Source organism: Lupinus angustifolius, chromosome LG06, assembly GCF_001865875.1.
Source record: "Lupinus angustifolius cultivar Tanjil chromosome LG06, LupAngTanjil_v1.0, whole genome shotgun sequence".
NCBI classification, from domain to species: domain Eukaryota; kingdom Viridiplantae; phylum Streptophyta; class Magnoliopsida; order Fabales; family Fabaceae; genus Lupinus; species Lupinus angustifolius.
In genome coordinates, this window is record NC_032014.1 from 794,134 (window position 1) to 821,049 (window position 26,916).

Below are 26,916 nucleotides of genomic sequence, written 5' to 3' on the forward strand. Positions count from 1 at the left end.
GACCAAGACCAATCATTGCGTCAGCTCAACCACTAAGCGATATAAAATGATGACTTAAATATACATACACTAAAGAGGTAGATTTAAGGTTGTTGAAATGTGAACCTGAAGTCACGAACTATCTAAGTCATTGACTTATGGAAAATCAAATCAAACTATTTTCAACATCATTATCACCTTGTTCTTAATTTGCAGGTTGCCATTGTAAATTACAGTGAGAACATTCACAATAATAATTGCCTATTAGAAATTAGAAATATTGACAAATACAAACACTCGTGTAAACAGTACAATAATATTGTAAGATACACATGTCCAAGCCAAAATTTCAATTTCAATTGAAGCAAGCTTCTGGGAACACTATAATTGATTACAGGACAAAACCCAGCACCAGTTTTATTAATGGTTTTCTAAACACTATTTCTTTTGGATAGCTCGTTTAATTTGAAGTGCAGCTCCTACCACATTTCCTCTTGTGAGAATCCCTACCTTCATATCAATAATAAACAACTCTTAGAAACGCTAAGATAAAATAACCAGAAATAGCATAATGGAGGATTCTCTTACCAGCCTACCCTCGGCATCTACAACTGGAAGGCGTCGAAATTTTGTTTCCAGCAACAACCTAAAGATAGAAATTTAAAAAGGTTAATTTTTCAGACAGCTTAAAAAACACTAGAACACAGTTGAAAGAAGATAGGTTCAGAGAAAAATATAGAAGAACCTAGCAGCATCTTCAAGATTGGTGGTCTCTCGAACAACCATTGGAGAAGTGGTCATTAATTCACCGATCAACCTTCCGTTGGTTTTACTCAGAAGTTGCTGGATCTCATTGAAAGTCTGCAGGATTTCATAATATCAGTGAAATCCAGCTTTAATCAATTAGACAGTTCTCAAATTAACTAGTACTCTTCACCCTTCCTCAATAACTTACTCTTTCAATAGAGTACTATTAACCATTAGGGCAGATTAAGTAATAAAAACATAAACACTGTATGGGAAATCACAGCTTTGTTACTCTTAAATGTATTTGAATAACACCATTTTCAAGTGCAAGATTTTCTATTATATTCCTCAACTAGCAACGTCCCGTTTAAGAAGTTGATCTTGCTCTATTTTAACTGACATTTTAAGACATCAAATTATCAATGCACCTCAATTATAAATTTTTAACTATATCCTTAGACAACCATGACCAAAACTTTCAATATTTGAAACATTATGAGAACCACATCCTAATAAGTAATGAGAGAATACTAACCAAATGATAAACAACTAGGCACTGGTTCAAGAATTAAGAAAGGAAATGTTTTATTGCGAATCTCTGTTTTCATGCATTAAAAGTAATAAAAGTAGTTTCCTAATAAAAAACTTTTTTCTTACTTCCTTAATTAGTGTTGTTAGAGCACTAGTTAGCTAGAACCTAAGAACAACTTACCAAGTTAATACATTTCTGAATCCTAGAGCAATGTTTCAAAGGATACAATATTACCATCTATGAAGGACATTCTACAGTACTCCGTAATTTCCACAGTGTGGTTGTCAAATTGTCAAGTTATTGATTATTTTCAATTAATGCTCAACAACTCACTCAGGTACCATAAAAAATCCCATTTATTATGCATGAAAGTTAAAAGGAATAGGCTTTGTCCTTGTTGGGCTTAATTAAAGGCACACAAACGATTCAAGATACACACAGACTCATCTAATTTTGTTCTGTGTTTGACTCTGTCTGTGACATATTCCGCATACAATCAACATCAGTTATTACCATCCAACTATTGTGAGAAATCATTATAAAGGATTCAGAACTAAATGACCTAGAAGAACATTTGGATTTTGATAGAAGATAATGACACCGTTTGATACATGTAGCTAACACTACCTAGTGGCAAAGGATGTTGGTTGTTTTGTTTCTTTGGAAAGGAGAGGGGGGCTACTATAATAGAGTTCACAACTGCAAAACATCCTATAAGAAATTGTTTATGATGTAGGTTTGAGCATCCACTTGTACTACACATGTACCAATTGTGATATACAGATTTCACATTTCTAAATAAGGCTGCTCCAGCTCTCTAAGAATTGACTACCAAAAATTCTGCTCAGTAAACTCAGCTTGCATAGTAATCTTAAGTATTAACATAAATTATTATTTTCCTACCTGAGACTGCATCAAAGTTTATTATACTCAAAATAAACTAACTATCAGAGATTCAGAGAAAAGAAGTTTGCACATACTTTCCAAGTACTGTCAACTTCCGGAAACATGCTACTGTCTTTCCGCCCATTACCTGAAACCAGCATTGCAAGCTTTAATTGAGCTACAGGGCCCTAAGTTTAAAATAGCAAGCCAATAGATGCAAAAAATATATTTATTTGTATGCCATCCTTACTTTGAAAACAAAATGCTGTTGAAGTTTTGAATAAGATGAAAGTCAAGCTTCCAACAAATGTGAAAGGAATAGATACTGTTTTTCTTTAATCAGCTTACCAGATATGGAGTCCAGAGCTAACAAGTCGTAGTCTGAAACAACACCGACCTACAGAGTATTGAAGAACCTTCATAAATAATTTCAAAGACAATTAGTCTGATAAAATTTTGCATAACCAATCACATGCAAGTTTGGTTACAGAAATGAAGAGCAAAAGGAACTAAACCATATGTACTTATGAATACAATAGGTTCAAGTTATCATACTCATTTGTTAGAAGGATCTATTGCCTCTAAGATATATTTTATGAACTGATTCTAGTTTTTGTCTTAAGAAAAGATAGCTCTTAATTTATGTGTCTAATAAACAGAATTAGAGAAAGAGAGACAGGGAGAATTTATTCACAAAGGATCTTCTGATTCATTATTAGATAACTGAATTAGCCTCAATTTGATTTAACTCTGAAAAATTAGAGTTAATTCTTCAAAGTGGTGTTTTTTAAAATCTTGTAAGAAAAACAAAATGGAAATATGAAATACTTTTATTAATCAATACAGTAGACATAAATATATCAACAATTTAAAGTGGGACAAGAAAATTGGTAAGAATAACTCACTAGGTTCCAGTTATCATCATCAATCACAGGAAAACCAGTTATCCTGTGTTCCACAAGAAGTTCTAGAGCTGTTGCAAAATAACATGCTACAAACTTGAACATAATCCATAACACACACACCATAAAAAAGAAAAGAAAACAACTAATGCCTTGAAAATGAAATGAGACAAACTTCAATGTGATTTTTTGGAGTTTGGAGGGGAGTGAAATAGAATGAAAAAAAGGAAAGAAATGGAATCCATTCCTAATTTCCCATTTGTTTGGATAGGGGCATATTGAAACATAAGATGGGTTTTCATTTCATTGATTCTACCAAGTGGTTTACTTTCCAATCCATTCAGTTTAATTGCTAAACTACAATAGTTTCCATTGCATTCACCCAAACACGAATAATATAGTATATGCCCAGCCCCTGTTGGAATAAGAAAAAAAGGAAAATAAAAAAAGTTCTAGCATGAAATAAGACACAAACTTTAACTATAAAACATACCTTCATCCACAGATGTTGTAGGCTTTACAACAATCAACTTCTCTTTCTTTGTCATAAAGTCACCAACACTGTAAACTTCACTTTTTGGCTGCATATCATGTCAAAACCGTCATTGCCATGTCAAATGTGATTGAACATCAGGGAAAGACATTCCCTTGTTTTTTTTGGTACTACTAAGGGTATCTCATCACCTCTTTTGGGTAAGGAACTAATCCCCTTCGGGGATTCGTATCTGCCGCTCGCAACAAGTGTCCCTTATTTTAAATAGCTAGATATAAATTGAAGACTCAAATGAAAAAGAAATAAATAGGGATCCATTAACAACACCAATGAAGGAAGTGTTTCTTAAGAATTGCATTAAACGATGGAGCCTTCATCCTTGTGATAGGGGAAGACAATTCACTCTCTATATTTTTTCCTTTTTCTTAATTTGCTATATAAAGTTTTGTCCCTGGAGGAAGCCAAAGGAGTTGCTTCGTGCAACCTTTCGAACATTTTCAGACACAATCTTTTTTCCACCTCTGCTATAAGTAGTAACAATTTGTTTAATTAGAAGCTTTATGAAAAACATTATAACAATTTGTTTAATTAGAAGGTTTATGAAAAACATTATAACAATTTTAAGAATCTTAGATCAGTTTGGGAGTTTATTTTTTAAATGCAAGGGAGGGAAGGCGAATGCTTGGGAGCGATGAAATACACTTATAATAGGACTCTCAAGTCTTCCATTCCTCTTACTTCCCCTCCAAAACCAAACTCGCAAACAATATTTTAGAGACTGTCTAATATTTCAAATTCCTAAGTCCAAAACGTAGAAGAGGCACCTTATCGCTTACCTAAAGTAATAAACTAAAACCAAGCTAGCTAGTATTGAAGAGGATAAGAAGGCTTACAGAAGAATTGGCGGTGAGGGTATTGGAAGAAAGAAGCGGAGAGAGACGAAGCCTCGGAAAAGTAACAGAGGAACGGTGGAAGCACCGGAAAACTGTCCAATGATGGTGGTTACTGGTGGAGGGAATAGCAGACGATATGAGTCGGAGTGCGTCGACACGAGAAGCCAAAACCGATTCCATGTTTGTTTGATGCAAATGAATATGCTCTATGGCTCCTTTTTTCGACACTTATCTGTAACCTCTACCCAAGTGCTCTTGCTGCGTGGTCGGAATATTTTAACCGTGTCTATAGTTTTTTATTTGAGAATATCAACTATTTTGTTTTAGGATTTGTGTGTCTTTGGTAAAATCTCTAGTTGATGAGTTAAAGAATATATGCGTATAAAATTATGCCCATTGATTAATGTCCTAAGCTTTGGTTTTGTGTCAAACTTGTGGTGGAGCCACTTGCACCTCGCATCCTTAGATCATGGATTTATCATTGTGGTAAAATTGATCTATATCTTTCTTTCACTTAATTTAGTTGATTAGTGAAACAATGTAATGTTACTTAGTACTTATCTTTTATGTAGATCCTACTCTCAAATATTTCATGACAACTATAGGTCTCGAGTGACAAAACTCCATCATCCTATTCAAGTATGTTTGATTCATGGTCTGTGAGTAAAAACTAAGGCGTAACAAATCAATACCAATTTTCTTGGATAAAACTAAATCAAATCTCTTTAATTATTCTATGTGATTATTAGTGACTTAAAATCAACCAATGGTATGTAGTCTTAGCATAAGAGTGTCTCAACGTGCAATTTGTGATTCCATTTTCATAAGTTAAATATTGCATTATATGTTATGTTAAGTAATTTATTTATCACAGTTTATAAGAAAATATTGTTTATGAATATGGATTTTTAAAGGTTTCATTTATAAAACCAAATAAAAGCACTGTAAAATAATATGTAATATAAAAAAAAATACAATAACTTGTAAGAATCTTTCTTTTTCGAATTAAAATATAACGTTTAAATTGTATCTCTTTTGTTGTGGTTATAATTATAATTATAATAAGACTAAATTACACCGACACATCCTGAGTTTTAGTGAAATCCTCACTTTTTTACACCTACACAAATCACCCCTGCATAAGAAATAAGTGTAATATTTTAAACAAAAAATGTAATAAACGCAATTAAGTTAAACAAAACATGATATATTGTGGAGACAAATCCAAATAATATATGAATCAATATTTCAATCAATCACAAAGAGTGACATATCGAATCACACATTTAGTATGGTACAACAGATGTGCTCCCCAATAAAACTATTCCATCTCCCTCGCCCACAAAATAATCAATGCAGCTCCATAATCTGTGTCAAGACTTGATTATCCTTTAGCCACTAACTTTCAAAATTTAGATAATCCGGTTTGCTAATTGCTATTGGTTAGATGTTGTAATATATGGCTCTATGGAGTTACACGTGGTGATTTAGCTATGCAGTTTTTAGTTTTTACTCTATCTCTTTGATTATTTGCCTTGTAATTATTATCCATGTAGGAACATTGCTAACTGGTGTCATACTAATTGCACCGATTAAGGTTTAACAAATAAAAGGTTTGTCTTTGGACATACTAATCGTGGAAAAAAATGCTTTTACTCTTGTGTAATATTGTCTAATACTCGAAGAGTTAACTTGTCTTTTATAGGCTCGAGTCAAGAGTTAATTTCAATAACTTTTATGTTAAAATCTATATATGGCTAGTGGACCGCGCCAATAACCCACAGTCAATTTATGTTGAATAATTTTCAAGCATATGATTAAGTTTAAAATCTATGCACTAACGGTGTAAAGTATTTTATATTATCAGTATATTATCCATCATTTATTTGTATTACTTTTGTGTGATAGTCAATAATAGTTAATAAATCAATGGGGATAATTGACTAACAGTGTAATAAAACATTTACACTGTCAGTATATACATATTAAATCCTTCAAATTTTCTATCTTTACCATAAAAATCTTTTAAATGGGCACTTAATGGAATTTATGTCATGGATAAGGCTGCAATCCTATGTAATATTAGACAATCTAATGTGTGAGACTCATATTAGTTTGATAATTTAAAAAATTAATCATTAAAAAATTAATTATTTTAAAATTTTAAAATTTACATTATTAAATATTTTTTAATGTCACGTTTCACTGTGTCTTCAAGGATACAGAGTCACATGGATAAGCATTAAACAACCTTCACCAAAAAGAGAGATTCACATAAGAATGTGAATTGTTTCAACTTTGTAAACACGTAAGAAACAAACTTTAGGAACCCCTCAGCTTATTTATATTGAAGTTGAAAAATGAACCTAAATGATTCCTTTTTGCTATCTTTGGGTTGTAATTTGCAGGCACGATTATAGGTGTATGATCCTAGAGCCAAACTAGTAAAGCACAAAGGCATAATAGAAATAGGTAAGGAGGAGTAACAGAGTAAGGACAATAAGGTAGTGGGCCTGGTGGTACTTATCGTTTTACATCTCAGTTGAGAGAGAAATAGGTACACATGTGGGACTGGGCTTAATTGGGTTTGAAATAATTGGCAAATTCACTTTGGATTATAATTCAATTTGGTCTAACTCCATCAATGAAAATACAGAGAGGGTAAAAAGAATCATTTATACTGTTATATTCGGATTCCTCCTCGGATACCTTTTTACCATGTTGCTATTGTTATATTTTTATTAATTACTAATAGATAGTAATGACATCACACTATTACCTGATATAATAATATTTTTCTAATTACAAGTAAATCTATGCAATGTGTCAAACTAAAGTGTGATTGTAGACAAATTTATGTTTTTGTCTATCTGAGATAATTCGGCCAAAAACAGAAAAACGTACCTTATGTTGTATATTTCTAAAATGAGTTTGTATCTACAATGTAAAATATTTAAGTTTTTTAGTTGGTGTAGATTTCTATATTAACCCTCATTCTATCAAATCAGAGAAAAACTCATTTCAGATAAGCTTTATCCTTCATTAGTTTGTATTCACCATTTTCTTAGCAAAACTCAATTATAAAACCATTTATCTATATATTAAGATATTAAATTAAATTATTTAAAATAATATTAACTTATAAGAGAAATAGAAATTTTTTAGGAATTTGTTGTTTTTATCTATGTTATGAAGAATTAATGAACCAAAGTTGCCTAATGTAATAAAAAAGATGAATAAGTACATATAAAACCTACCCAAAAAAAAGAAGCTATTCCAACCAATCTTTTATCACTTATTATTGGAGAAAAGTAAAATAATTAAATACGTAAGGTTGAAACTTTCGTGTCGGCTGAAATAAATTAAAAAGGTGTAAGTGGTTGGAATAACACGCGCAGTTTAATGAGAGTGACGTATGGTAAAGGCTCTTAAATACGAGGTACAACGTAGGAAGGGTATTGGTCGTTTGGGTAACGAAAGTGGCAAAGGTGGCCATTTTCTTGTCCTGTTGGATTTGACTTCTCTACAAAAATTTCCTCTTCTATTATATTCCCATTTCCTTTTTTGATACCAAACCTACTCTCTCTCAACCACGCCACTATCTCTATAAATCTTTTCAATAATTGATATATATATTCACCCTCTTCCCAAAATACCCTTATTCACAGCCTCTAATAACTTTTCCTCTTTTTGACCCTTGTGGCATCCCACATAGTAAAACATTGTCAAAATCCTAAAACCACAAAAATTGTTGGACGGGTGGGCTAACTTGGCTTCTAAGTTTTGATGACATTAGAAGTTTAATAATGGTAATTTTGAGTAATTATCTTTCTTTATTTTAGTCTCATTGCATTGTCTATTTCCATTTTGGGTAGTGAACAAAAATAAAAGAGAGAAGCAAATTAAAGAAGTGGTTATAAAGATAGGAGTATGAAGGAGAAGGTGTGATTCTTTAGGCTAAAATTACTTAAACTGGTCTCGTCTATGCTGTATTGGGCACTCAGTTAGGCAATACAAAGATCTTTCAACATTTCCTTCTTTTATTACACTCTCACTTCGTCCTAGGTTTGTTTTTCTTATCTCAATTCCCACAAAACTCACCCTCCCTTTATTTTCTTTATCTCAATTATTTTATTCTCAGACACAAGAGAGAGAGAAAAGAGTAACCTGAATGGGGAACAAACAAGACATAATAGCCTAAGACAGAGTTCTGTTTAAATTTCTATTGCAGGGAACTCAACAAAATTTCTCTTTTTTTTCTTCTTGTTTCGTTTTGAGATTAAAGTATGAAAGTTTAGATTTTTAATGTGGGAGTGGGAATCAGAAATCTGGGTTTATTTCATTTCATATCTGTTCTTGTTTTTCTTGCTAATTGCTAGTGCTCTCTCTCTCTCTCTCTGGGTTTAAGACTTGAGAAGCTAAAAAGAATATTTGGGGAGAGTTAACTGTTAACAATCACAAAGCCAAGAATGTGGGATCTGAATGATTCCCCTGATCAGAGTTATGATAACAAAGACAAAAGCGTTGGATCTGTTTCCAATTCAAGCTCCTCCACGGTGGTAATCGAAGATGACAATGGATCAGAAGAAGAATTGAAGAAAAGAAGCAGCAAGATATTTGGGTTCTTTGTGACCCATCAACATGATGATGCTGAGTCCATGAATAGTAACAACTTACCGGTGACTCAACAGCTTTTACCGGTGGAGGAGGAGTCTGAGATGGCAGCACCCTCCGGTGGTGTTAGAAGTTCTTCGAACTTCCCTCGAGGTTACTGTGTAGGAGTGAAATTTTGTCAATCAGTGGAAATGTCTCAGCCTATGAAGAAGAGTAGAAGAGGACCAAGGTCTAGGAGTTCACAGCATAGGGGAGTTACCTTTTACAGAAGAACAGGTCGATGGGAGTCACATATTTGGTTAGTTATTTTGTTTTTCCATTCCATATTCATGTCAATCATAAATCTATGTCAGTATTTTTTTTTTCTTACACTCAAATTTTGAAGCTTTTGGTTTTTGTTTGTCCTTCATACTTTCAGGGATTGTGGAAAACAAGTGTATCTGGGTAAGTATTTACAGCAGTTTATTCTTCAAAAAAAAAATGGTGATTTTTTATTATTAAAAATTGGTTTGAACTTTGAATAACTAATTTATTACACACTTATATAGTTTTCCTATATATTGTTTTAAGTGGCTAAAACAATTGTTTCCTTTGAAAATTTGTCTTGTTTGATTTGGGAGAGAGACAATAAATTATGTGTGGTAATTTTTATGGGCACTGATGAGATAGCTTTGTGTAGGTGGATTTGACACAGCACATGCAGCTGCTCGGTGAGCACTTGCTCCTTCTTTGTTTACCAAACTTGTAATACAATACTTCTATATCTGGAATCAATTAATATCATTTTTTTCATTCTGGGAATTATTTATAAGGTTCGGATAAAATAGATATTCATCTTTTGTGCAGTGCATATGATAGAGCGGCGATTAAATTCCGGGGAGTAGATGCAGACATAAACTTCAATGTAAAAGATTATGAAGAAGATTTGAAGCAGGTAAGTCACCACATTGACATTTTGCGTAATAATTAAAAATTGAAAAGATCTTTTCTTCAACATTCATGTATTACAAGTAGATTGGTAAACCCATAATATTTCTTAATTTAATTTTGTATTATGTTATACGGAATAGCTGAGCAATCTAACGAAGGAGGAGTTTGTGCACGTACTTCGCCGACAAAGCAGTGGATTTCCGAGAGGAAGCTCAAAATATAGAGGTGTAACTCTGCACAAATGTGGAAGATGGGAAGCAAGAATGGGCCAATTTTTAGGCAAAAAGTATACCATTATCTTCTATCTAATTATTTCTTCATACTGTTCTAATCTATGACATAGTAACAATTAGAGTTATGTTAACCTATAACATTTAATTTGGTTTGATTCTCAAGGTACGTTTATCTGGGTCTTTTTGACACTGAGGTTGAGGCTGCAAGGTATCTTCTTTACTTAAATTTTGAATTTGTTATATACCCCTTCCAATTGCTATATTGCATTCCTTGCAAAAAGTACCCCAGGGTTTTGAAATTTGGGCACATTTTGTAGGGCTTATGATAAAGCAGCAATAAAGTGCAATGGCAAAGAAGCCCTCACTAATTTTCACCACACCATCTATGATCACGAACTTAACCCTGGTAAGGATTGAACTATGAATACATAACGAGTACTGAATTCTAATACAAGTGCTTAGATTTTATCATTCACATACACGTAGTTAAAATAATGTACTATATTTGATGGCACAGAATCTTCAGGGAATGCCGCAGATCACAATTTGGATTTAAGTTTAGGAAATTCGAGCTCTAAGCACAGCAATAATAAAACATTGGGGTGTGAAAATGCTGCAATTAATCATACTCCAAAGGTTCATGTACTATCTAAATAAGATTCATTATTTTCTATATCGTTCACTTTTCTGTTTAATTTTCTGCTTATATTTCTCAACCACCTTTTTTTTTGCTGTTAATATATATTTTTTCATTCAGCTCGTGAACATACTACCAAAGGTATGTAGTAATAGCCACATGGATGGGTATGGTCCTTTGACTCCTTTCAAGTCTTCTGGAGAGCCTCACAATTTTGCACATCATCTTCACCCACCAAATTTTTATGTGGGTACCATTTCATTTAATTTTTTGTGTGTAGTAGCTAGCACTCCTTTTTTAATCGATTATGTTTGATTCATATTTGAAAACAATCTGCTTACTAGATTATTAGACAACCTTAATGCCCAAAAAACTATATGTCAGTGTAATTATATATATTATTGCTAAGATAGTCTCTTATGTTATTCTAAATTAATATGCAGTTACTCAGCAGCAGCAATGGAGGCCAAATTGGAAGTGATCTTTCATTATCACTGACCAATCAACAACAATGGCAAATGAGTCCTCCACCTTTTTTAGCAACTGCTGCAGCATCATCAGGATTCTCATCTCAGATAAGAATGATAAGACCCTCCCATGGTTGGGTACAGAAAAATGGTTTCCACAATCTCATGAGACCCCCTTAATTCCAATTAAGAATACTAATTTCTACTGTGCCAGTAGTATTTACATTCATATAATCTCTCTATTTTCTTTTGTGAGCTTGCACAAAAAGGTGCAGTTTAGGATACTGCTTATGTTCAACCTCTTCCCTCCTTTAAGAAGTCCATACAAAACCATAACTTTATAATAACCATGCAAGTGAAAGAAGGGATTTAACAAAATATACCAAATTTGGAACTTACTGGTATGGGTCAATCAAACTAACACAAATGGACGAAATTCTGGTTCCTGACTAAATTTTTTGTTCTTACATATAAAAATTCTGAATTATTACATTTCTTTTTAGTATTTATGACAGCACATATTCCTTTCTTAATTTGGGTTGGCCTTGAAAACTGTGCCAGGGAAAGATGCTAGCTGTAGCCCCTAATAGGGTAATGCAGGGACTGTTAGGCTTGAAAATGAACGTTGAGACTTTTCTAGTTTGCTTAGTACGTGAGTTAAGACAAATGGTAGGTGCATACTTGAGTGGACATAAAATTATATTTGTACCAATAGGAAAATTACAGTATATGCATGTAAAAATAAATAAGTTCAATTTTTATTTATAATGTTAAACTAATCTTTTAGTTTCTTCTCTTACTGAACTCTTTACCTAAAAAATAATGACAATTAAATGTGAAGATTCATACTCAATGAATATATGGCTAATAATATATTTGTATATTTTTTTTTTGAAGAATGATAATTAAATATAAATGATGGTTGATTCAATTACGATGTATAAAAGTTGTGCATATATATATTTTTCTCTCTGTGTCAAAAGGATCTAAATAGTTGAAAGGTGATCATTTTATTTTATGTACTGATGGTATAAAAATTTATATATAATCAATGTATCATCTACTAATCATTTGTATTACTTTTATTTAAGAATCAATAATAATTAAAAATAAAGACTAGATAATACAATAACAACATAAAAATCTATTATATTATGAATATATATATCATTTTCTCTTTATCTCATGTATGAAAATCATTAAATTGATTTTTGACTCCATCGCTTATTTTATGCATAGAATAAGAATCACACGTTTAACATCTTATTTAAGGAAAAGATTATTTATTAATTGTATTGGACCTTGTTGGTCCCTTGTAAACATAACTAGCTATCAAACAGTCTTGTTTGACTTTGTTGGTTATTATGTTAATTCTTTAGTTTACATAACCATTTGCTTTATTTTTTACAAAATATATATTAAAAGTGATGTATTTAATGAAATAAAATAGCATCCTTCTCTTTTCTGTATTAACTGAAGATTCATGCTTTGAAATGCATACACCATTGTTGTTAACGCATATATGCTCACCCTGGTGTTCAGCCCATTTAATAAGCAAGGACTCCAGGTTTTGTGAGCTTATACAATCTTAGTGTTGAGTATGCTTTTTTCAGGTATAACAACTAGGCATATATGTACAATTTTTGTATTGACAGAAGGTACATACACTGGATAATGTTAATAACAATCATGTATGGAGGAGATTAAGCTTAATTTCTGTATGGCTTGTAGTAACACAATGGGTAAATTATAATATCAATGTCTGACAGATAGAGTGTATCAAATATTAGTATGCAATGTTGTTGTATAGTTTGTTTGGTCAAACTGCATACATCACATAATGTATGACATTTTGCTGAATAGTTTTTTGGTGAACCTGCAATTACATGTAAAACTATGGATATTTGAATAATTAAGCCATGGATAGGATCTGAATGATATTCAGTATTCATATGTTGGCAAATATTTTCTTTCCGAAAAAAATAAGCCGGAGAAATGTGAAGAGTAACAAAATATTATTCTTACATGTGAAAAGCATGGAAGATTGACAGAACTCAAACAATATATGACATAGTCTATAGAATAAATTGTATGATTTCCCTCTAACTGCACTTTAAGAAATTACCTTAAGAGCTGCAAGGGCCTTGACAAGCCTCTTCATGATGACCGTCGGAACTGCATTGTCCAATGTGGTATCAAACCTGAAAGTAAACTTTTACATGAGAATTATACAGCTAAAGGTTCATATTGCAGTTCCATTTAGCATGTTCAAGGCTCATACTAACAGTTCAGAATTTATATATCGAATCTGTAGTGCAATTTGCTTTTAGGGTCATGGAGACCACAACTACACCATCTCTTTTTGAATAGTTAATGAAGAACCATATTGGAATTGTATTTTGGCAAGCACAGCATCCCAATTCTTATTATGAACCAAGAACTCACTACAAATGCATTGAAGGCCACCAATGACTCGAGTATACAATCCCAATTTTAGACTATGAATTTTGAAATTTAATTGTAATTGTATTTCGGGTTTTTGGAAATAAGGGTTGCAATTGAATTCAAAATTATAGGCAACTAGAGTCGAACATATCATTCAGCATCATATTATGAATTAAGCATTCATCTTGCATGCAACGTTCATCCTCACTATCCAAAACAACCACCAGGGTTTTTATAGCCACTTATACTTAGATTCATCAAGATCCTTAAATGAGATCATAAAAGCATATCATCCATTTTCATATTATTCCCAAATAAATAGTACAAAAAGAAAACAGAGTGGATAGCAATGTAAAAATGTTTTCCCCTTTCCATTTATATGTTCTTTCAATCTTAGAAAACTCAATAATTTTGTCAAAAGAGCTGAAAAGCATTTACCCATTTTGAATAAATCTGTTTGACAACTTTTATGATAAGCATTTATCTTCAAATCATTTCAACATATATAAATGTTTATTTATCTTTCAATCTTAACCATCTAAATAAGATATAGTAATCAAGATCTAATCTCTCACTTACAATACCCAAGTATTCTCACCTAATTAGAGAGACCATCATAAATTTATTGGAAAGGACGAGATAAGGAATGTCAATTGTTAAACTAACAAAAGCAAACCTGGGTAGTAAGGACAAGTGTTGTACTTGCATCTCTTCAAAAACATCTCTTTCTTCTACCAATTTGTCCAAACATGATTAAACTATATTTTTGTCAGGCTATTTCTAGAGCAATTGATCCTCCTCCACAATTTGCTTTCATCTATGAGCAAACTTTGAGAAGTGAAAGCAAAGGAACACAGCCAAGGAGGGAGCAAAGGAAAGTAAGATCTAGTTCAAATGCAAAAAATCAAAAGCAGTCTCAAGATACAAGAATGGTTTCTCAAGTTCCTAACAAGAATTCTTTCAAACCAAGAAACTAATGGCTGAGGATGTATATGCATACTCTTGAAAAGTTGCTGAAGTTTGGTTATCTACTGATTAATTTCATTACCAAGTTTGGTTATTTATTTTACGTATTCAACAACTTAGTATGTTTGCTTAAATTGGAAATATAGAATAAAAGTGACACTATATAAAATCATCCATATTTTTATATCATGTTTCAAGCAAAATAGACCTGGGAGTCAATGCTGTTTAATCTTTCACCGGGGATGCTTGCCAGGCTCAGGCAATAAAGCTATGGACATTTGAATAATTAAGCCATCGATAGGATCTGAATGATATTCAGTATTCATATCTTGGCAAATATTTTCTTTGGGAAAAAACAAGCCTGAGAAATGTGAAGTAAGAGTAACAAAATATTATTCTTACACGTGAAGCATGGAAGATGATTGACAGAACTCAACAAAATATGTCCAAGACTATAGTATGAATTGTATAATTTCCCTCTAACTGCACTTCAAAAAACTTCATTCGAAGTTCTAGCAATACCAAAATGGAGAGCCGCTGCAGCCTGTAGTAGGTGGAAGCAAATTTGTCAAGTATGTTAATCTCTATAAAGTATGAATTTTGCGACATCATCAAGTCCTGCTTCCTCATGACATTTGGCAATCCGTTCCACATACTCATCCCAAGTCCCTTCTATAGAAGCCAAATCCAACAAGAAAGCAGCTTCATCTAGTGCAACCTACAATGTTTGAAAATGAAAACCAGAAATATTTGGTTGAATGCACCCTTGCCATGCTGTTCAAATTATATCAATGAATAGTTAATACTATATATATATATACCTGTGCAGGGGCCTTCCCTTTTTTAAGATCTTCCGGCCTTCCTTCCTCAGTCACCCTCTCTTTAATATACTCAATTTGTTCATCGTTCCATTGTGCGATATTAGCAACATCCTAGACAAAAACAAACAATGGCACAAAAAATACCAGAGGAGAGGGGAACCAAAGAAAACAGATCAATTTCAAAGCTCATACTCATAAAGACTTCATACCTCATACTCACAGCCCAGAGTCCACCATGGTGATTTCAAAGCTCCCCTGGCAGCATCTTTAGCTTCGACATTACGTCCAACCCTGTACAAATATATTAAAAAAGAAAAAAAAATCCTCAGAATATGAAAACATTCTGTGACAGTTTTCCATTATAAACAAACTCAAGAACGAAACCAAAAATGCTACTACCAACCTCAACAAAACCTCAGCATTGAACACAAAAGGTCGTGCAAATCCAGGAAAATGCTCCTTCTTTGTATAAAATTCCCCTGGTATTAAAGCTGAAACCTTCCAGACACAGACATAATTAACATGTAAATCAACTGTTTAATGGCAACTGCTTGAGAACCTAATTAAATCCAAGATAGTAAGAGCACTTGACATGATCCCCTTCCTCAAAATGCCGCTTCACTTTGCGCTCTATGATATCTGGAAATATACAAACCTGGAAGCAAATTAGATTCTTGCAACGGTTTATTATGAAATTTAAAAAAACAAAGCTTAAAAATCCATTTGTATCTTTTTCAAAAGATAGACATCTAGGTTTGAAATTTTAGACTCAGCAAAATCACCCTTCCTGTATAGTTTCACCCCTGCATCTGCAGAAGCATGGAATAGTTCTTCATTTCTCTCTTGACTGTTCTTTGCATCTTCTTCAACCAATATTCTGTGTATAAATTGGTCTACCTATATATAGAAAAGTATAGTCAGCACAATAAACACCTTAATTAAGGCATGATTAATCTTTCATTGGGGATGCTTGCCAGGCTCAGGCAATAAAGCTGAAGAATTTATCAAAGTAGACTCAACTCCTTTCCCAAGCATATATCAAATAACAAACTACCTTGCATTTCCAGAATCATATCCCTGACCTCTTGGACATTTCATCCTTCCATCTCGCAGTATGTTTAAGCCTAAAGAGCAGTACCACAGACACACACTTGTCTGTCCAAGAACACAATAATAAACAGATTAACACCAAAGGTTATAATTCCCCCAGATGAAAGATGCAATAAAAGAATGGTGCAAATTTGGTTGAGAAGTGGACTTTAGCAGATTTTTTTAAAAATCAGATTCACACTGAAACCCGTATCAATATAATCAAACAATTCAAAATCATGCCAGTTTGTGGTATTGAACTGACCTCAAATACAGTCACAATACCAAATTAAGTTTTTATCATCCACAAATTATTCAGCAAGTAGAATCTAATATACACACAAAATTGAAGATACCATATAAAATGGTTAATAGAAAACATTTGCTTATGGATCCAAGATTCCAATGTTATAGCCATGAAACATTCCACCAACAACTTAATATGAAACAATGCACTCTCATCACAGTTAACAGTGAAGAAGTTGAACAAATCAGGAATGACCTATGAAAGCCAATAATTAACAGAAAAGGTAATAGTTGAACAGTAACATACAGGATTCTACAGTTGCTTGTGCTGAGAGCTAGGACGTGAATGGAAATCCGCAACCAAAACTGCAATAATGTTGTTCAGCAAAAGTGAAACAAGAAAAGAATACATCAGTTGTTAATATACAGCATATTATGCAGAACTTTCGAGCAGAATGCAAATATGAAACAGAAAATTATATTTCCTTTATCTCTTTCTCTAGCATATACTTGATGAAAACAGAAATATGAAGAGGACTTGATACCAAAAACTACCTTACCAGTACTATCCTCAGCAACACTCTGTATGCACCACACCAATCAACTCCAACCAAAAGGCTCCACCAAAACCTGTTTTTGTAACAGATATTACCAATTCATGCAAACCAAATAAAAGAAACAAATCACAACGTCAATTATCTGGCACAGTTGAAAAATTTAGAAGCTTTAAATTTATAGGAATATTAAGAAATCCACATCACAGCATCGAACTGATGAGGAACATCAGCAAGAGGAGTCACATTGGTATGGGAATACAGAAGGGTGTGTCTCTGTTTTGATAATAGAGAGAGAAGCTCTTGGTTTTCCTCCTTGAGTAATCCATGAAGCCTTAGTCCCAAGTAATGCACGATCAAGGCTGTTATTTTCCACATATTCATAGACTAATACACAACTTGGTCCTTCAACCCAGCAACCTTTCAATTCAACAAGGTTTGGCTGCTTAACATGTGATATAGTATTAATTTCAGTCAAAAATTTACAAACTCACTGCCTTGACCCAGCTGAAAGGGTCTTCACTGCTACCTGTCTCCGATTTTTTAAGGTTCCCTAGCAAAAATGTAACATAAGTGTTCAGTGACTTGTTCACAATAAATATCAGCATAAAATTATAAAATGTGATGGTATTATTTATGGGTACTTATGCGACAACTTAGCTTAATATACAGAGCCTTCAGACATGATGTCAGAGATATGATAGTCATATATGTCCCTTCAACTAACTGTTTAAGATTTTAGATGATTTGGTTCCTGACATGGTATTGAGGGTTTGATGCGTAAGTACTAAGGGGGTGGATTAGAGATATATTGAAGTTATTCATGTGCCTTTACCTACTACCTTAAGCTTTTGGAATATTTGGCTCAATACACTTTAAGATTATCCTAATACATTGTTTCCCTATGTTGTCCCAAAGGAATATGAACTGGTGTGGGGAGGGGGTGTAAAGTGGAGGCGAACAAATTATCGTCTTAGAATTTGTCTCATATTTTTAAAATCATCCATATTTTTATATCATGTTTCAAGCAAAATAGACCTGAGAGTCAATGCTGTTTAATCTTTCACCGGGGATGCTTGCCAGGCTCAGGCAATAAAGCTATGGACATTTGAATAATTAAGCCATCGATAGGATCTGAATGATATTCAGTATTCATATCTTGGCAAATATTTTCTTTGGGAAAAAACAAGCCTGAGAAATGTGAAGTAAGAGTAACAAAATATTATTCTTACATGTGAAGCATGGAAGATGGTTGACAGAACTCAACAAAATATGTCCAAGACTGTAGTATGAATTGTATAATTTACCTCTAACTGCACTTCAAAAAACTTCATACGAAGTTCTAGCTATACCAAAATGGAGAGCCGCTGCAGCCTGTAGTAGGTGGAAGCAAATTTGTCAAGTATGTTAACCTGCAATTATTTGAAAATGAAAACCAGAAATATTAGGTTGAATGCACCCTTGCCATGCTGTTCAAATTATATCAATGAATAGTTAATACTATATATATATATATATACCTGTGCAGGGGCCTTCCCTTTTTTAAGATCTTCCTGCCTTCCTTCCTCAGTCACCCTCTCTTTAATATACTCAATTTGTTCATCGTCCCATAGTGCGATATTAGCAACATCCTAGACAAAAACAAACAATGGCACAAAAAAATACCAGAGGAGAGGGGAACAAAAGAAAAGAGATCAATTTCAAACTTATGTTTACACCAGAAAACCAAACTGATAAAGACTTCATACCTCATACTCACAGCCCAGAGTCCACCATGGTGATTTCAAACAAAGTCATCATCTTGGCGACTTCTCCAGCGAGTTCTTGAGCATCATAGTATATCAGTAGAATGTTACCTGCCTATCATACATCAAAGCAGTCTTTGGACAACCATAAAAGCATAGAACATGTATACCCATGGACTTACAGCAATCTCACCAATGTAGACGTACAACAAACTGAAATGAGTGCACAATTACAAGTAACAATTATACCAGTACATTCAGCACTCAGCAGCCATATTATAGGATGGTTGATCTCCGAAGAGATGATTTGATTTCAGAGATGGAGTTTATCAAACACCAACCAGTGCAACTTCTTGTTTATTTTCCAGAATGGTTGATCTGCATATCATTATTGCGCTCACCCAACAGCTATAACCAGGGTTCTTAGGGATCTGATTATCACTCATTAAATCCCTAACAACCTTTGCTTCATCCCATCTCCCCATAGAAAAATACATGTTGGCAAGAAGCACATAAGAGATAGAATTTTGCGGGACCAATCTGAAGAGTTCCTCAGCTGCTCTTTTTGCTAAGCTCAAGTTCGCATGAATACGGCATGAGCTTAGCACAACCTCCCACACAATTGGATCATCTTTGCACGACATAGCAGCTAGAACTATACTTTTATGCCAAAAGAAAATTATGCTTGGAAGAGCAAAATAACTGGCTTTGAAATAATTTCTAGATACCAACTTGCCATCATCTTATCACTAAAATTATTAAATGCATAGCATTAACACTCTCGACATATATATAGCTATAGGAACCTGGATAGATATTAAACTACTGCATTGTGCCAGTGTTTCATGGGCAACTGCAACCCCCTTCCTTTTTCAGACTCACTTCGAAGTGATTCAAATTCAATATGAATGTTTACAAGAAAACTTCCAGTTTTGATAGTAAGACGAAGACAACAAGTAAAACTGACATAATAGTCGGTACACAAATGATAGCCATAGACTGATAATTTTAAACATCTATTAGTCAAGTCTATGGAGAAATAATAGACGAGCTATTCCACAGGTGTCCCTTTCTTTCACATTAGTTCTAGCCACAACTTATATTTCTACCTTCCTATTTGATTTGACATTTAACTTATTAAAAAATAAATACCCAACAACATTTACCCATTTTCCATCCAGTATCAATCCATTTGGATTATTTTAGGCATCATAAACAAGTTATGGCTAACCTCTTGTTGAATATATACACCAATGTCTCCTAATATAGCATTATTCTTTTGAAATAAATCCTGCATCAAGAGCATATATTTCAGTAATACTTGTTTTAGTGTTTGTCTGCCAAGCCATGAGCATAAGAGTACAAATTTATTAAAGCAAGTGTTGTTGATTTATTATATGTGAAAATGACTAGAAAATATGAAGTACCTGTCCAGCTCCCTCTGCCACGCATACTACAGCCTATCCCGTTGTTTCTATAAGGTATTTGAGATGACTTAAAACTCCATGAGGTCAGTGGAAATTGAAAGGAATCTTTGAAACAGAAAAATTTAGTATAAATCAACATATTTACCTCAGGAATTAGACATACGTCACTGTCCACAAGCTAAGGCAGCATGCATTGCTATGAATCCGCTGCTACGGGCCATCAATTTCACAATCCCAATTCCATGATATTAGGGAAGAGAAGCAAAAATTTTAACATCTACCAAGTAAAAAGCATGACTGGATCTAGTCAGTAGATACAACATATTAAATAATTTACCTCAATATAAGAAGAATTTATTGCCTCTTTGTGCTTCTTCAACCGCAGTATCAAAGCCAAAAGTTTTGTCCATCAATAGAATATCATTGTCTATGGTTTTAGGTACTCCGATTACTGATACTTTAAGCCGTCTTTTACAGCACTGAAGGAAAAATTAGTTCATCAAACACTCTGGAAAAGCTTATATGTAAGAGTAGTATGTAAAATATCATTTAGGAGCATCAACCAATTAACTCATCCATATTCCAGATTGTAGGCAAAAAGAGTCAAACATACTAGCTTCTTTTCATTGTGGTTACCAATAATAAAGGGTCGGAATGGGCACTCAAAAAATAAATCAAATTATTTATCAATCTTTTTTTATTATACTATTTGTGTGTTTCTTCATCTGTTCCAAAAATCAACAGCAACAACAAAACAAAAGAACTCAACTATTAAAAATTAGAGAAAAGAAAGAAAGGTGTGGCACCGATGAAGGGTTTTGGCCATGAATAAATCTAATTTCATCTCTCTCGCATTTCATTATCAGCTCAAGATCAAGAAAATCCCATTATTATCATATACTAAGAATTTGGCTCAAGAATTTTAGGAATTCATGCAGAAGATTGAAAATTGAGAGAAAGAAAGCTAGGCGTGGCATTGAGAATAAAGAATTCATGTTACATTATCATTCAGGACCATCAACCAATCTAACTCATCCATATTCCAGGTTGTAGGCAACAAGAGTCAAACATACTAGCCTCTCTTCCAGAGTCCACCATGGTGATTTCAAAGCTCCCCTGGCAGCGTCTTTAGCTTCTACATTATGCCCAACCCTGTACAAAAATATTTAGAAAGAAAAAAGCCTTAGATTATGAAAACATTTTGTGACAGTTTTCCATTTTAAACAACCTCAAGAAGGAAGCCAAATATGCTACTACCAACCTCAACAAAACCTCAGCATTGAACACAAAAGGTCGTGCAAATCCAGGAAAATGCTCCTTCTTTGTATAAAATTCCCCTGTTATTAAAGCTGAAACCTTTCAGACATAGACATGATTAACATGTAAATCAACTGTTTAATGGCATCTGCTTGAGAAACTAAATAAATGCAAGATAGTAAGAGCACATTACATGATCCCCTTCCTCAAAATGCCGCTGCACTTTGCGCTCTATGATATCTGGAAATATACAAACCTGGAAGCAAATTAGATTCTTGCAATGGTGTATCATGAAAGTTAAAAAACAAAGCTTAAAAATCCATTGATACCTTTTTCAAAAGATAGACATCTAGGTTTGAAATTTTAGACTCAGCAAAATCACCCTTCCTGTATAGTTTCACCCCTGCATCTGCAGAAGCATGGAATAGTTCTTCATTTCTCTCTTGACTGTTCTTTGCATCTTCTTCAACCAATATTCTGTGTATAAATTGGTCTACCTATATATAGAAAAATACAGACATCACTTAATTAAGGCATGATTAAGGGTTCATTAGCTAAAAGCCACACTCTTAGACTTAGATTCATCAAGATCCTTAAACTTTTATAGCCACTTAAATTTAGATTCATCAAGATCCTTAAATGAGATCTTAAAAGCATATCATCCATTTTCATATTATGAAAAAAGAGAGTTCATACTGAATAAAGAATTCATGTTACAAAATCATTTGGGACTATCAACCAATTAGGGTGTAACTCATCCATGTTCCAGATTTTAGGCAACAATGGTCAAACATACTAATCCCTTTTCATTATGTGTACCAATTATAAAGAGTGGGAAAGAGCACTCAAAAAATAAATCAATCTTTCTTGATTATACTATTTGTGTGTTTCTTGGTTATACTATTTGTGTGTTTCTTGGTTAAAACATTTTGTGTGTTTATTGATTCGTTGTAAAAAATCAACAGAAACAGTAATAAAGAGGGGGGAAAAGGTGTGGCACTAATAGAGTCAGGAAGATATGAATGATTGAAAACTTATCTCTTTCTTGCATTTCATTATCAGCTGAAATTCAAGAAAATCCATGTTTGACAGTTTGTAAAATTCCATGATCAATACTGTTTTTAGAAGATTATAGTGCCAAGTTGACAACTATGTTGAAGGTCCACCACAGTTGCTCTATAGATTTTCTCATCTTGATTAACTCAGTGGTTGAAGTGGAAAATTATAAAACAAAAAACAAGATCAGCAATTAAAGAAACCAAGAATTCTACACACAATACCCAGATAAGTAATAAGAGATTTAAACCAAGAATTCCATGATCAGTGCTGTTTTTACAAGATTATAGTGCCAAGATTATAGATTTTCTCATGTTGATTAACACAAACTATATCAGCAATTAAAGAAACCAAGAATTCTACATTCAATACCCCGATAAGTAATAAGAGATTTAAACCGTATTAGGCTCTATAGGTATCCGAAGTGCTTAATTTGAAGATCTCAGGAAAGCTCAGAAAACTTCTAAATGAATCTATCAACTGTATCATCGTCAAGTCAGAGCAATGATCAGTTATAGTAACTATCACGAACTCTTTAAAATGTAGCTCTTCATCTACTTGCGTTTCATTATCTGATACAGAGAAATTGTGTCAAGAATTTTAGGAATTCATGCTGAATAATGAAAATTGAGAGAGAAAAGGTTGGAAATGCAACTTTCATTCTCTATTTCATGGTGCATGTATTAGTTTAAGCAACGTGGGATAGTTTCAAGAAACATACTATTACCAACACAGAGTGCATCAGGATTTTAGGGTTTCTCGGAGGAGATTGACAATCGAGAGAAATTAGAAGAAAAAGAATGTGATTCAAATTCTCTCGCTCTCTCGCGCATTGTTCTTTCTCTCGCTCTCTCGCGCATTGTTCTTTCTCTCGCATGTTCTCTCTCTCGAGCTCTGTCTCTCTCATAATTCTGATGTTTGATGAAGAGAACATTGAATGAAGTTGTTATTATATAGCAAATTATGCACCAACCTATACACTATAAATCAAATCTAATCTAATCAAATCAAATCAAATCTGCTTAATGGGTTTTATTAATAAAAAATAAAATTCTAACCGTAAAAACAATAGAATCTTCTTTAAAGTTATTCCTCTTTTAATATATGTTTTATGTTGTTTTTTTTTTTTTGTAGTCCTTGTGACACTTTTATTAAACGTTATTTTTTATTAGAATTTACACATTTTTAATAATCAACTTAGTAATAATATATATTTATAAAAAGTATTTTAATAAAATTAAAATAGTTATGCATAATTTAAAATTTTAATTAGAGCATTGAGTTTTGAAAATAAAATATTAATAATTAGTATTTGGAAAACTTATAGCATTGAGTCAAATTAATAATTAGTATTTGAGAAACTCTCAATGAGCTCTACATTAGGAGTTATAAACCTCTCTAAATTTACTAATAGTTAGTAACCAATTTTTTTTAAGTATGTTCATATCAATAGTAATAAACTTTTGATCTTTGAGTTTGTAGCTTTAAATTAATTTTTTTAATCGATGTGAAATACATCCTAATATTTTTTATAAAATTAAATTTTTTAATCGATGTGAAATACATCTTTAATATTTTTTATAAAATTAATTAATTATAAAATTTAAGTAATTTTAGTCCTAATCATAATATGAATATTTGAAGAGAGTCACAATTGACTAGTAAATTTATTAATAAAATATTTTCTTTAATATGTAAAATTTGTGAAAATAAAAAATTTTGCTGGTGTAGAAATACTGCTCTCTCATATTTATTTTTTATTAAAGATTCAATGTTAAAAATTAATATATAAAGCTAATTTTGAGCTTCTATTCTCAACCCTTAAAAACCAAAAGAGTAATGAAACATCTTTCAAAATAATTAATATACAAATTATCAAATCAATTATTAATGAACAAAGAAAGTAACACTTTACTAACGAACATTGGTTCAAGTGGTACATGTTTGATTCCCCTTAAGCAAGAATCCGGCTCGGACAGGATTGCCTCAAGTGTGAGGATACATGTTGGAAACAAAAAAAATATCACTTTTAGATACATTTCATGTTCAATATGTTGTAAGAAGATATATCAAATAATATCTTAAGATGATACTTATTGTAAGAGGATATATCAATTGAGCAAAGAAAGTAACACTTTTAATTTTTTTGGGTCCACATCTACTGTCTCACTTGTTTGTGCTAGGACACATGATTGATCAGAAAATTATTTAATAATTACATTTTTAACTTAAATAATTTTTTTCGACCAATCAAAGATGATTGTACCATTGTTATTGGGACTGGACCGGACAGTCCGACCGGTCCAACCGTTACTCGCCTGCATAGACGACCCCGTACACCATTAAAACCGGGATGCCAATCCAAGCCGTTTTGGCTCGTGGAAAAACCGGTCCAACCGAGTTAGACCAGGTAAAACCGGAATAACCCGGTTGGTTAAATAGGCTGGCTGGATGAAATAAAATAAAAATTAGAAACTAGGCCCTACACACTACACGACCTTGCAACAGTAAACAAAATAGATTCAAACTTAGCCGCTACTAGCCGCCATCCTTGACCGTCACAGTCTTCTTCTTCACCATTGTCGTCTTCATCCTACACCTTCGTCATCTTCTTCACGTCACTGTCTTCTTCTTCACGTCACTGTCTTCTTCTTCACCGTCATCATCTTCATCCTTCACGTTTTTGTCTTCTTCCTTCACCTTCTGACTTTGTTGTCTTCTTCTTTCATCATCTGCAAGTTTTTCACCTTCTTCCTTCAAAGTTTAGGTTCACCTTCTGCATCTCACTTTTAAAAGGAAGCATGGACATTACTCTAGGTTCACGTTGCTATTTAGGTTCATGTTCTTCCTTCATTGTTTAGGTTCATGTTGCTGTTTTTCTTTTTTAGACTAAAACTTTAAACCATTAGTTTAGGTGGTTGACGTTGCAGGAACATTAGTTTAGGTGGCAGTACATGTGAACCATCTTATATTTTAGACTAAAGCTATTTAGATATTAATTCTAAGTGGTAGTACATGATAAACTTCTTAGTTTAGGTTACAGGAACATTAGTTTAGGTGTTCAATTAACTTTTTAGACTAAAACTTTGAACCATCTTATATTTTATTTGACTAATATAACAGTATGATAAAGAAATATATAATTAAGAGGTTTCAATTTTCAATTATTTGTGCAAACAAACATATAATGATTTAGAGTGGCAGTACATGTGAATTATTTAATTGCTTGCATGCTATAAAGAAATATATAATTCAGAGTGCTTAAGTTAAAAATGTCATAGCCTATTGTTTATGTTAATTTGGTAAATGGTTATGATTTCAGATTTTGAAGTTCAACATCAATTAAAGGAACACTTGATTCAAGTTAGTGGTAGTAGAAAACGAGGAACTAATCAAATTCGAAGGGAAGAAGATGAAGGAAATGTGAATCTGCCAATACCAACTAAAGCCAAGGATAAGACAAACACTTTGAGCTTTGCTTCATGAACTACGACAAAAACTCAACCTTAAATCAGAATGGGCTTTTCATGTAAGGATGCTATTCATAAGGCTGATTTGGCAGTTGCTCGATTCTTTTATGATTCTTACATCCCGTTCAACTGTTCAAATTATGTTTACTATCAACCTACGATAGATACAATTGCTGCAATTAGTCTTGGTTATAAAGGTCCTAGTTATTATGCTATTAGATCTAATTTTTTGCATGAAATGAAGAAAGAGGTTGGTTCTTCTACTGATTATTTTCATTACCAAGTTTACTATGAACTGAAGATTCATGCTTTGAAATGCATACACCATTGTTGTTATGGCATATATGCTCACCTGGGTGTTCAGCATTAAGAAGCCCATTTAATAAGCAAGGACTCCAGGTTTTGTGAGCTTATACAATCTTGGTGTTGAGTATGCTTTTTTCAGGTATAACAACTAGGCATATATGTACAATTTTTGTATTGACAGAAGGTACATACACTGGATAATGTTAATAACAATCATGTATG

The 26,916-nt window shown here is 32.9% G+C and overlaps 3 protein-coding genes and 2 long non-coding RNA genes across 11 annotated transcripts; 1 reads left to right on the forward strand and 4 right to left on the reverse strand.

Annotated features, from left to right (window-relative positions):
* Positions 148 to 4,675, reverse strand: LOC109348630 (CBS domain-containing protein CBSX1, chloroplastic-like). The gene is made up of 8 exons (XM_019589135.1): positions 4,432 to 4,675; positions 3,539 to 3,626; positions 3,049 to 3,116; positions 2,492 to 2,540; positions 2,239 to 2,291; positions 725 to 840; positions 568 to 625; positions 148 to 489 (listed from the first exon to the last, which is right to left on the reverse strand). Exons 1-8 carry the CDS (start codon positions 4,609 to 4,611, stop codon positions 418 to 420), a joined length of 684 nt encoding a protein of 227 aa, XP_019444680.1. The 5' UTR covers positions 4,612 to 4,675; the 3' UTR covers positions 148 to 417.
* Positions 8,355 to 11,710, forward strand: LOC109348631 (floral homeotic protein APETALA 2-like). 7 transcript variants are annotated; one of them, XM_019589137.1, is made up of 11 exons: positions 8,355 to 8,373; positions 8,573 to 9,343; positions 9,464 to 9,489; positions 9,725 to 9,755; positions 9,892 to 9,979; positions 10,116 to 10,261; positions 10,372 to 10,416; positions 10,526 to 10,614; positions 10,726 to 10,844; positions 10,966 to 11,091; positions 11,289 to 11,710. In XM_019589137.1, exons 2-11 carry the CDS (start codon positions 8,901 to 8,903, stop codon positions 11,490 to 11,492), a joined length of 1,317 nt encoding a protein of 438 aa, XP_019444682.1. In that variant the 5' UTR covers positions 8,355 to 8,373; positions 8,573 to 8,900; the 3' UTR covers positions 11,493 to 11,710. The 7 variants fall into 7 exon arrangements, with proteins under 7 accessions (XP_019444682.1, XP_019444681.1, XP_019444683.1 ...); XM_019589141.1 differs by lacking the exon at positions 8,355 to 8,373 and having other exon boundaries at positions 9,074 to 9,170; positions 9,214 to 9,343; XM_019589136.1 differs by lacking the exon at positions 8,355 to 8,373 and having other exon boundaries at positions 8,383 to 9,343.
* LOC109350376 lies at positions 15,010 to 16,642 on the reverse strand. The gene is made up of 6 exons (XM_019591618.1): positions 16,599 to 16,642; positions 16,137 to 16,293; positions 15,948 to 16,042; positions 15,754 to 15,835; positions 15,545 to 15,655; positions 15,010 to 15,441 (listed from the first exon to the last, which is right to left on the reverse strand). Exons 1-6 carry the CDS (start codon positions 16,640 to 16,642, stop codon positions 15,301 to 15,303), a joined length of 630 nt encoding a protein of 209 aa, XP_019447163.1. The 3' UTR covers positions 15,010 to 15,300.
* On the reverse strand, positions 19,217 to 21,693 carry LOC109348634. Its single transcript, XR_002107765.1, has 5 exons — positions 21,606 to 21,693; positions 20,943 to 21,084; positions 20,751 to 20,815; positions 20,606 to 20,652; positions 19,217 to 20,469 (listed from the first exon to the last, which is right to left on the reverse strand). It is a non-coding gene; the product is annotated as an uncharacterized LOC109348634 (long non-coding RNA).
* LOC109348635 lies at positions 22,274 to 23,781 on the reverse strand. Its single transcript, XR_002107766.1, has 3 exons — positions 23,640 to 23,781; positions 23,291 to 23,490; positions 22,274 to 22,359 (listed from the first exon to the last, which is right to left on the reverse strand). It is a non-coding gene; the product is annotated as an uncharacterized LOC109348635 (long non-coding RNA).

What these genes read in the sequence shown, in the direction of transcription:
- LOC109348630 (XM_019589135.1), bottom strand. Translation starts at nt 4,611, where the DNA reads ATGGAATCGGTTTTGGCTTCTCGTGTCGACGCACTCCGACTCATATCG. An exon ending in AAGTTGACAGTACTTGGAAA is followed by an intron (nt 841 to 2,238) that starts GTATGTGCAAAC and finishes GAAATCCTGCAG; the next exon opens with ACTTTCAATGAGATCCAGCA. An exon ending in AATCTTGAAGATGCTGCTAG is followed by an intron (nt 626 to 724) that starts GTTCTTCTATAT and finishes TTCTATCTTTAG; the next exon opens with GTTGTTGCTGGAAACAAAAT.
- LOC109348631 (XM_019589137.1), top strand. Translation starts at nt 8,901, where the DNA reads ATGTGGGATCTGAATGATTCCCCTGATCAGAGTTATGATAACAAAGAC. An exon ending in CGATGGGAGTCACATATTTG is followed by an intron (nt 9,344 to 9,463) that starts GTTAGTTATTTT and finishes TCATACTTTCAG; the next exon opens with GGATTGTGGAAAACAAGTGT. An exon ending in TTCACCCACCAAATTTTTAT is followed by an intron (nt 11,092 to 11,288) that starts GTGGGTACCATT and finishes ATTAATATGCAG; the next exon opens with TTACTCAGCAGCAGCAATGG.
- LOC109350376 (XM_019591618.1), bottom strand. Translation starts at nt 16,642, where the DNA reads ATGAAATGTCCAAGAGGTCAGGGATATGATTCTGGAAATGCAAG. An exon ending in ATTTTGAGGAAGGGGATCAT is followed by an intron (nt 16,043 to 16,136) that starts GTCAAGTGCTCT and finishes TGTGTCTGGAAG; the next exon opens with GTTTCAGCTTTAATACCAGG. An exon ending in AATGCTGAGGTTTTGTTGAG is followed by an intron (nt 15,836 to 15,947) that starts GTTGGTAGTAGC and finishes ATATTTGTACAG; the next exon opens with GGTTGGACGTAATGTCGAAG.